This window comes from Anoplopoma fimbria, chromosome 16 (genome assembly GCF_027596085.1).
Source record: "Anoplopoma fimbria isolate UVic2021 breed Golden Eagle Sablefish chromosome 16, Afim_UVic_2022, whole genome shotgun sequence".
NCBI classification, from domain to species: domain Eukaryota; kingdom Metazoa; phylum Chordata; class Actinopteri; order Perciformes; family Anoplopomatidae; genus Anoplopoma; species Anoplopoma fimbria.
This window is the reverse complement of record NC_072464.1, coordinates 21721187-21732319: the sequence shown is the minus strand read 5'-3', so window position 1 is coordinate 21732319 and position 11133 is coordinate 21721187. Positions and strand designations below refer to the sequence as shown.

The 11133-nt window shown below is 39.1% G+C and overlaps 2 protein-coding genes across 2 annotated transcripts; both read right to left on the bottom strand.

The window, feature by feature from the left end:
• Positions 1–5153: 5153 nt before the first annotated feature.
• On the bottom strand, positions 5154–5790 carry LOC129104984 (gamma-crystallin S-1-like). The gene is made up of 2 exons (XM_054615846.1): positions 5515–5790; positions 5154–5426 (listed from the first exon to the last, which is right to left on the bottom strand). Exons 1-2 carry the CDS (start codon positions 5788–5790, stop codon positions 5154–5156), a joined length of 549 nt encoding a protein of 182 aa, XP_054471821.1.
• Positions 5791–8125: 2335 nt separating this feature from the next.
• Positions 8126–9261, bottom strand: LOC129104895 (gamma-crystallin M2-like). The gene is made up of 3 exons (XM_054615760.1): positions 9253–9261; positions 8904–9146; positions 8126–8401 (listed from the first exon to the last, which is right to left on the bottom strand). Exons 1-3 carry the CDS (start codon positions 9259–9261, stop codon positions 8126–8128), a joined length of 528 nt encoding a protein of 175 aa, XP_054471735.1.
• Between the last annotated feature and the right edge of the window lie 1872 nt (positions 9262–11133).

Below are 11133 nucleotides of genomic sequence, written 5' to 3'. Positions count from 1 at the left end.
TTGCTGAAGCACAACAACAAAATGTTAGCTCAAAGTAACTTCTACTTCTACTCCAGTCTAACCGTGACAGCTGCATTCCTAGGGGGTGATGGTTCAACACCAAGGATGTGAATTATATATACGTTAGCATCATAACTAAGCATAGACTCACAGCCTTTTTGTCCAACATGGTGGAAGAATGGGCAAAACCAAACGTGATGCATGCATGTTGCTGTGTGAAAAGATGGGTCGCGGCCGAGCACGAAAGCTCACTTCACACATAACGAACGGGAACATTTAAACGTATGTTCACCATGAGATTCAAAAAGTTACACAAAAGCAAAGAGGTTTAACTGTAGGGGGTCAACACAAAACAACATGTCCATCACGTGTTGGAGTAAAGAGCCAAACCAAACAGCCAACAACTATTTTTATTTACTGACTTTCTGAGAATGATTATTAAAGTTTAACTTGTGAGAAAGATGGTAAACACAGTCTACAGTCTGAGATGAGCCTCTGATCACATACAATGTTTCTACGTTAATAATGATAATAATAATAATAATAATAATAATAATCATTTTAGTGCCATACAAAGAGCTTGTACGTGAAGCTGTGGGGATACTCGTGGCTGCTTTAACCCCCGAATGCTTCAGACAGCCTTTCATCAGCATCATCACTTTATTAAACAGTCCATTAGGAGCTTTGATGGGAGATGTGTGTGTCAGGGTGGATATTACTCCCATAAAGGACAATGCTGCAGACAAAGATGTTTTTACCAGCTGCTTTCTCTCTGCTAGTTTAAACCCTGCTGTAGACTTTAATGTATTTGACCCTCTGTATGTTTGTATGTCTCCCCCCCCCTCTCTCTCTCTCTCTCTCACTGCATTAGAGTACGTCAATCTCCCGTCTCTCCATTCTTGCCATACAAGGTAACTCTCGCAGACAGAAACGGCATTCTTTTCCCGGGATTAACATAGTTCCTCTCAGTGCTGAGAGGTTATAAATAACTGAGCTGGAGGAAGCGTGGGGCTCGAGGGGGGGAAGTGTTTCAGGACTCTGTACGTGTTAACTCAGGTTTCTGTTCATGCAGATTACAAAGAATCATAAAACATCTGCATGATAAAGATAGTACTATGTGTCGGAAGACTAAATATGAGCTAATTCCTGCAGCCATGAATCCATAAATCTGTTTATTTCAGGGCACAAACGAGACAACAGGAGATATCATATGATCAATAATTAGACAACCTTAATACAGAGGCAAAACCCAAATTATGATCTGAATATAGTAGGAAAACAAAGCTGCATATTGATGATAAAGATATTGATATCTATGTTTATTATTGTCATGTTAATTGAAAAGCAGCAAATGTATTCAACGCGTCAATATTCCAATATGTTTATCCTCTCCTCCTGTAGCATGCAGCATCAGTCGCTGTGGCTAAATGACTTATTGATTCCACGGCTTCATCAATATTGACGTTCTCTCCTTGTTACGTCTTCATGTATTTGTATATTTAATCATCTTAACAGTGACCCTGCATTCAACAGGAAAACTAGAAAGTATTTTGCTTATTGTTACTTCACTGGGATGTTTGAGCTGCAGACTGATATGTATAATATAGTTTGGGAAATGATGGAAAGTTTCACCTTAAATCTGAATTTAATATAGAACTTATTTTCAATATTACAAAAAGTTTGGAAGCCAATTGTGGTTCAGTATGCAACTTTCACAAGTACGACGTGGAAACATAAACAGTTCAGTTCACAAACACTGAAGATGGACTTTTCATTGAAGTAGGAGGCATCTAGTTTCTAGCAGTTAAACATTTGAAATCAACAATGTTTGCTTATTTATAGATTATTTATTGTTTAGTTACCGTGGAGTAGATGTACTTTAAAAACTAGTTCATTTTACTTTTCAAAGAGTATTCTTATAGATAAAACAAAACATATATGGACAGTATTGTCCAATAAAAACACTCTCTAAAAGCATAATAAGTACACATACTGACATTTTTGAGTATTCTTAATTGAGTCAACTTTTCCAGGGTGATCACACTACATGGACTAAAGTATGTGGACAACACTGCAGCATCATGTGACTGTTGAACATCTCCTCCAAATGAGCATGAATCCGCCTATAGCAGTCTCCACTCTTCTCTGAAAACTTCCCACGTCATGTTGGGCCTCGGCTGCAGGGATTTGCTTCGATTCATCCACAAGCGCAGTCTTGAGAAACACTGATGTTTGGGGACCAGGTTTGGCTTGCAGTCCGTGTATGCTGTTTACTGAAACTAAAGGACTGAGTCTAAATCAAACAGCCTTGGACCAAAAGTACGCCAAACTCTCTTGTCTGCAGCTCCAAACATCATCCTCTAGAGGGTGCACACTGGCTCACTGTGATGTGCTCTCACTGTTTACCTCCCCTATCACCCACAAAAAGCATCATGGGGTTGGGGTAAACAAAGAGGCTTTAGAGGTGAATAACTGCAGCTGGAGGGAACATGCTGGCTGGAATCCCTTTGTGCCGTCGGGGGTCACGGCGTTGTTCCATCGAGCCGAGCGTCAGCACTAACGGCAGCTGGCAAGCTCCAGGCTCTTACTGGCAAATCCTACTGAGTCATCAGCAAGCTGCACCTCTTTGTCCGCAGGTTTAGCTGAGCTCTGTGACCTGCATCAGCTGAGAGTCACAGGACCGTCTGCAGCGAGGATGGTCCACAGCAGAGGGGGGACTACAATGCACCTCCAAGAGAGACACCTCATTAATCATCACTCAAATGCACAGTCTGATTCATTTTGTATGTGGTTGCATGGTTTTTTTGCAGACATATGAAGGACTTCTGAGCTTATTTACTGTTATGTGTGTGGAGAAGAATAAACCTCCATCATGCAGGAATCACAGAAACTCACAGCAAAGGCTTCCTCACTCATTTAGTTTTTTGTAAAAAGGACAGTCGGATATCAATTTACATTTCATGGATTCAGAAATGTGTGGAAGTGCAAAAGCACATCTTATATTTTGTTTGTTGGTGTTTTTATTTCCTATTATTAAATTCACATTTTGTCATTTGTGTCATAGTATATTTCTTACTTTATAAAACACGAATGGCCGGTACCGATTGATAATAATCACTTCACTGCTTTTATGAGTATTATCTTCAGAAAAAAGGTCTGATATTCTCATAACAACATGCAGTATCAATGTCTGTATCATCTACACGACTATTTAAAATATTTTACTGTTGTATCAGATGCTGCATTCAATGCATTAAAGACAAATGTAGAATCAGTACAAACGGAAAATAAAGAAGGTCTGCAACTTCATTAATTGTTTTATCAATTAAGCAGTGTGACATAATCTCTTTTCTTATAAGTTGTATTATATTTATATATAAGTTTTAGTAGGACTTGTGGCACAAGCTTACAGTTCAAATTGTCTACTACTACTACTACTACTCTGTAACACACTAGGAGAGATTTTTCTGGGTCAGTATGTTGAAATCACCTACAGCTTACAGCCTCCTGATGATGCACTGCTTGAAACCCTTTGTCTCGTAACGTTGGTTAATTTGCAGACGGTTTTCTTGACTTTACACACTGACATTTCCACAGTGGCTGATTTAATTATTACTATTCAAACTGCATTTGAAACATCCACCTCCCGTCGTTCTTTTGCTATTTGAAAACACCGACACTGCAAGGTGCAGGATCTCATGTCCCGCTCACGTCTAGTCAGATGGACGGGAAAGATGGGAGAGATTTACCACCACAGGACAGGATGGGTTCATGTGAGAGCTATTAGCGAGCATTAATATGACACCGCATCCATATCAATTTGGGTTTAATTGCAATGAATGAGACACTTAGGCTGATATGAGGCTTCCATGTTTTCAGACACTCTCTTATTATGAATTTGGATGTATGAGAGCTTTCAGAAACCTTTGTTATTCCACCTTTCACATACACAATATCGCCTACAAGCCTCGTCTAGATTAATATGAAGAGTGTATATGGACACAATGAAATACACTAGATAGCCGTCATTGTAGTTTTAATTGCCTCCGCATTTACATGTGCACAATGGCTGATGCTGCGATTGTTTTTTTAAATGTTGGGCTTTATACAGCGTTTACTCACTATTACAGCAGCTGACCTCTTGATCTTCTAAATGCCCTATTACAGAAACAGTTTATTGATCCAATTAAATTGTCTCTTCTGCAGCTGATGATGCAGTAGAGTTGTCCATCTGCCAGGTCTTCGTGGCTCATTATTCTGTTTTTATATCCGCCATCAAATAGCATGACTCGTCACTAAAAATGAACGATTAGTTAATACATCAGTCGCTCCACAAAATAACTATTTTGAGAAATAAAGCACATTATGACAAACATCTGATATCCAGCTTCTGAAAAGTGAAGATTTGCTGCATTTTCACAGTATCTTTGGGTTTTGGACTGTTGGTCAAAAGAAGCAAAGACGTGACTTCAAGCACAAAGATTTTCTGATGTTTTATAGGCCAAACAAATAATTGGCAGATTTGTCAATAATAAAAAAGAATAATTTGCTGCAGCCCTATAAACCAGTAGAATGTAAATCTCCCCATTGCTCTCTCTGTGGCAGGAATCCTTTAGCTTTTTAAAGATTTATTACACTTAAAAATTGTAATACTATACCAAAACCAGTACTGCCTCTGTGTATTGATGTGTTATATAATTGATTTAAATTCAATTCATTACAACTTCATTGCCCCCTGGAAGAGCACTTGTTCTGATCTCATCTGATCTCAGGAAAGCAACCCAGACCTTGTGTTTTTACTTAAAGTGGATTATATCATTTGACTCAACACCCCACTTAAACAGTTTGATCATAATCTGGATATGAATAGGATTTATTGCAGGGTTGTCACATTAGACTGCATTATTTAAGCCTAGTTGTACCTACTAAACTGGCAATTGGATACAAGTTTTGCTTTAATCTAATAAAAGAGAGTACTTAAAAAAGAGTAATTGTGATATATTCAGTATATCTGGACTTGTATTTGCAAAATTAATAATTAATTGTTTTCAGAGAATATCTGAACTTTGCACAGACACAAACAAACATAAGGGTCAAATACATTTATTGCAATTCATAACATCGCATTGCAAGAGACTTTAACTGGTTTCATTTCACAGCTCCAATATTATCATGATGGATCCCACAGTGGCTTTCAGAGCTCCCCACTCTGAGTGCTGTCGGTACTCCCCTTTCTCCAGCAAGTACTGACGGCCGCTGAAGTTGGGATGTTCAAAGAAGATCCAGGAGCCCTCCAGGACTTTGCAGGACTGGACCTCCTGTCTGATCCACTTCTCCTGGATGGACTTTGTGTTTTCTGTCAACTCCAAAGATTGACCCACAAAGTTTGGCCGGTCGAACAGCCTCAGCTTGTTTTGCCCTTTGGCCTGAAACAAAAAAAAAAACAATCAATGAAATAAACCACGAGGAAGAAAATGTGTTTAGTTATTCTTGTTTATTTGTTATTGCACTTACATTTCTGATGATCCTGCAGGATCTGACACAGTCATTGAAGCCCATCCAGCGGCGGTAGTCATTGTACTCCCCCGGGCCGATGACATACTGGTAGCCGGCGTAGTTGTTGCGCTCGTACAGAACCCACCAGCCACCCTCGACCTTCAACGAGTTGCATCGGTGGATGAAGCCCTGCAGGTCGACTGAGTCCCCCTTGCAGTCGTAGGACTTTCCCTTGAAGTCCCGGTCCTCGTAAAACACAATCTGGAAAAGAATAGACAGGATTATAGACTGCATATGGGTTTTAAAGTTTCCCTTGCACCAAATTCAGAAATGTAAAAGCTCCTGCAACAAAATAAACACATTCACAAAGCTGTCCTCACCTTCTCCATCTCCAGCTCTTAAATTACCCGATGCCGAAACAAACGCAGTGCTCTTTATACATGGCCGAGACAATACTACCAAATGCATGGTTAGCAGCGCATGTACCAGTTATTACAATCCAAATATTCATCTAGAGTCTGCCCATTGTTCTTACTCACTGAATTACCTTTGCACACACAGTGGTTGTTTAGAGGTGCCAAGTATCTAAAGCTCGGTCGCTGCTCAATCCACACTGATCTGGACCGCTGCGATAAATGTGTCTCGTTTATGTAATTTTATGTTAAGCTTTAATGTAGGCAATACACTTTGATGTGCTGTAAAAATGAAGGGTATCATTATCTGGTCAAAATATGCAACATTATTACTCAGAAGTCATAAACTGCTGGGGGAAAATCCACAGTTCATTAACATAATTATATTGAACTGCAGTGATGAAACCTGTAGACACTTTTTACAGATACTACTAAGGTCAGCTTGTATTGATCCTATTGAAACTTTAAAAAACTCAAATGTTTTCTAGAAGAATTAAACAAAAGTACCCAAAACAATACTGTAGACGTGTTTTTGTGTAGTGTAACATTTGCTCGTGTCAGCTCTTGACATGGTGTCTTTTACTTTGGACTATTTTATTTAAAAAGGTATTTTGCAAGAGTGTTTAATTCTGAAGACAGTTTGAAGTTTTATACAGATATTAAAGTTCTAAATTGAAAGGATGATTCATTTAGCCCACAAAAAATGTATATCTGAAACTATCTCGCTCTGCTATTCATATCATCTCCTTAAGTAAACAAGCATTTACATAAACACAATAAATACAATCTAGGGTCTAAAAATATTTCAGTTTTAAATGTTAACATCCCTGGGACAAATTCAGAAAGTGGTTTATCATCAAATATTTGCGCTGTATTATATACAATCTATTTGTTTGGGCGACGAAAAATATGTCTGAATATTAGTGACATTGTTGTGATGTTAAAAATGAAGTTTCACTTACAGTTATAATGACCACCATTGCAGGTTTGGCTGTATTTCACATAGTTAAGCACACCACTATTGAATATGATTTACTATTAAAATTAAAAATATTTTATTAAAGTGAATAGTTAAAGATAGTGTTATCACAAACATTACATTACATTACAGTCATTTAGCAGACGCTTTTATCCAAAGCGACTTACAATCAGTAGTATATTACATATCATTCACCCATTCACACACTGATGACAGGCTACCATGCAAGGTGCCACCATCAGACTCTAGCTAACATTCATGCAACATCCAGTCCACACCGATGGCAAGCCTTCAGGAGCAACTTGGGGTTAAGTGTCTTGCCCAAGGACACATCGACTGCCGAAGCCGGGTATCGAACCACCGACCCTCTGATTGGAGAACTACCTTGCTCTCCACTACGCCACAGCCGCCCCAAACAGTATTATCATCTCCAATTAATTATAATAAGCAAGTAAACAATCAAAATATTAAATACAGGTCATTTTTATTTGATTGTGTGTTAAGTTTACAACAAGTACTTTTATTAATACTCATAGTCATACTACAAACTTCTGTTGTGGATGAATAATAACTTTAAACATATTTTTGAGCTGAATTATGAAATTGTGAATCAGGATCTCTGCAGAAATCTGTGTGGCTCATTGGCAATATGTTGATGTGGAAATGTTTGTAACTATCAATGTCTATCGTTAACCATTTTTGTCAATGAATGATGCACTTTTTTCTTGCAAAGTTTCTTATTGCATAATACATGTCCCTGACGATGTTAAGTATGATCTGACACCAATCTGTCTTGGGATGTAAATTATGTCAAACAACACTGGTGGACTCTAGAAGACAAGACTAAAGGCTGTTGAGGTGTCATGTAACTGAACAAGAAAGAATACAGACGTCACGGTTACGGGTAATAAATACTTTTTATTTATTTGAGTGCAACACTCAGGGTTCTGGGGAGATGCACAGATGTCCAAATGGAAGATGCGGGAGGTGGGAGGCTGAAGAAGATTCCAAAATCTTTTGGAACAATGAACTTCATGAGGGGTTTTAGAACTTTGTCAAAATTCTGGAACTTGAGTGGCGTTAGGACTCTGGAACTCTGGAAGTATTTGGAATTTAGATTGTCATAGGGCTTTGGAACCTTATAGGGGTTCTGGAACTTGATTTTCATTAAGAATTCTAGAACGTTGGTGTCTTTAGCATTCACATAACTCTTTATTGGGTCATGGTCACTGCGGTTCTAGAACTCTGTGATCATGCGGAAGGATCCCACAGCAGGGGAGGTGGCGCCCCAGTCTGTGAAGTTGTGGTACTCGCCACGTTCCAGGAAGTACTGGTGTCCGTGGTAGTTGGGCTGCTCGTAGAGGACCCACGCGCCGTCCATGACCACAGAGGAGTGGACTTCCTGGAACTTGAAGGCCTCGTAAACGGATGCGCAATCCTCGGTGCACTCTGCCGCCTGGCCTTCGAAATCCTTCTTCTCGTAGAACCGGATCTTCCAGGACTTTCCATAAACCTTGAAAGAGTTAGTGAAGTAAAAGTTGATGATATCACGTTAGTATCTGAATCGTTTGACCTATTTCTGTCTCCTCATCTACTTGGCTCAAACCTACAAATGGGTTTTTTGGCTGTTTTCCTAGTTTCCTTCAATACTTGATGTGCATGGGCACTGACATGAAGCACCCTGCTGCCAAATCATGAGCCTTTTATCTCTCCTTTTTCTCTGTTGGCCTTTGACTGATTACTGCTTGGTTGGGGCACTCTGTGGTATTTGACTGGAGCTGGGCACTCTCCTGCAAAAAGTTAACCCAGAACTGTGTAAAGATAAAGCTTTGTCCTTGATTTTATGTAAAAAAATTCCCAATTTGACTTATGTTCTACTGATTGATGTAGTAAAAGTATCCCTGCTTAATAAAACTGGTGCATCAACAATATTGTAACCTGAACAAGACAAGCACTACTAAATGATGACTGCCAAAGCTTTTATCTGGTGGTTAACTACTGGTTATTGAGCTTACATTTTTGATAGAGCGACATGACTTGATGCTATCATTGAATCCCATCCACTGTTGGGGATCGGGGTATTCCCCGGAGCTCAGGATGTACTGGTGTCCAGTGTAGTTGGGACGCTCGTACAGCACCCAGCAGCCACTCTCCACCTTGATGGAGTTGCAACGGCCGAAGTAGGAGCGCAGGTCGGGACAGTCGTTGCTGCACTCATGGTGTCGGCCTTCGAAGTTCTTATCCTCAAAGAATGCAATCTGGAAGGAAGGAGACAGACCGATCCTGGTAAACTATCAGCATGCACTACATAGTTACTGCTTGAAAGATCTTGAAAACCTTTGTAAAACAGCATTTGCTCCTTACCTTCCCCATTGTTAATGCTATTGCTTGCCTGCCACCCAGCTGCAGCTGTGTTGTGGTTTATATCTCATCTGCAGAATGTGCAGACGAGGGAAAGCTATTGTCATCTAAATTAGCCTGATTTGCATATCAGCAAAACGGTTTGGTCAAGTTTGATTCCCCTTTGTCCACATGAGATTGTCTCAAATCAAAGAATTGACAAAACAGCCATCTTTATTGATAATTGTGTGATTTGTTTCCATTGCTTTCATTGGTATTTGGTCTATATCAGAAGACTTTTTTTATGGGATTAATCGGTAAATTGTCGTCATTTTGCCTTTCTACAGGATGAGATTATATCATCATAATGGCAATGCAATCTTTCATTCTTGGATGACAGTTTTACCTTTCATTCCATTATGTCATATTTAAGCGTCTTGTGACCAGTTGGTTAAATAGGTAGTTGACTGTCAGTTATGCACTAGAATGCATGCGAAAAGCATCAGATGACAGAACTCGTCCAAGGCCCTAATGAACATTTAGAAAAATATCTATTTCAATAAACCCAACGTCCTTTTTCTACGCCAATAACACAGGTTCAATCCCATTTGAAGCTGCAGTTTCGTCTCCTCAGATGTGAACTCGCAGCAGAGATTTGTCAAAGCAGGGAAAGCTCGGTGTAACCAACAACATTAACGCTGACCTCGTTAGGCAGAATGCAGCCATGTAATGATATTATTAGTAACCAAACATCTGCAGTGAGAAGGCCTTTTTTTAAGAGCTGAATAAAGCTGGTGTTTTATTTTTTTTCTACTGTATCAGGTGAAGAGATGCAGATGTTGAGTAGAAGAAGAAGTCCTGATTTGAAGGTGTTGAGTTTAATGAACCATCAAGATTTTATTTGTTAGAATTTTGTTGGACCTTATTAAACCTGCCTTTTGTTGTTGCATTATACAGTAATGGCGCCCATTGCAAAAAATAACATTCACATGAAGAGCTGGATACTATGACCAAAAGAAACATCTAATTAAGCTGTTTGTACGCAGTTTTTTGGTAAGTAATGAAAAGAAAACATTAAATTGCATCTGAAATGATGCATGTTGGCTCAATGTTACACTGTCATGGATTACTGGAACACCGGTCTAGAACAGAGCCATCATTCATGTTTATTAGGAACACCTGTGGTTTTCTAGAAGTCAAAATGTCTGTTGTGAAATAGGTCTGTCATAACAATACTAATAGAAGTAAAAGACCATCAAACCACTGAGTCAAAAGTAATCAATCTCAAACCAACATTTGTGAGCTGTTCCAAATGTTGTAAGCAAAATATACTGAGTCACTCTGATTATATCATTTGTAGACCAATAGAGCTAGATGTGTTCAAAGACTATGGTTTTAATGCCCTTTTGGCATTAAAATGAACGAGATCTAAGAACGAGATCTGAGATAATTATTTCATCTAAGATCACTTAGATGAAATAATTATATTTCTATGCATCCAGGTGTTTGGGATAAGAGTTAATATTAAGGGACGAGAAATAAGAAAAGGCTGTTTAGTACGATATCCTCATTTCTTCAATCAGGCTCGAGAACAAAGCTTCATTTGTCAGCTTTACCTACTACTTACTAGAGTTTGAGTGCATTTCAATATATAACATTGACAGTGGGGAGTAAATGCATTGAGATAAAATGTGTCATCCCCATTCTTAAGACATCCATGGTCTGAACTAGTGCCACATTCAGACGAAGCATGACGAATCCATTCAGACAGACTGTTCAAACTCAGTTTTTTTCCTTCCTCGTCACCCTAATCTTCTCCAGTCTGAGAAACGTATAAACTGCAGCTCAGTTCTTCTCCCTCCTCTCCTGCCTTGTGTCTTCCACCCATTTTTCCCACTCCCTTTG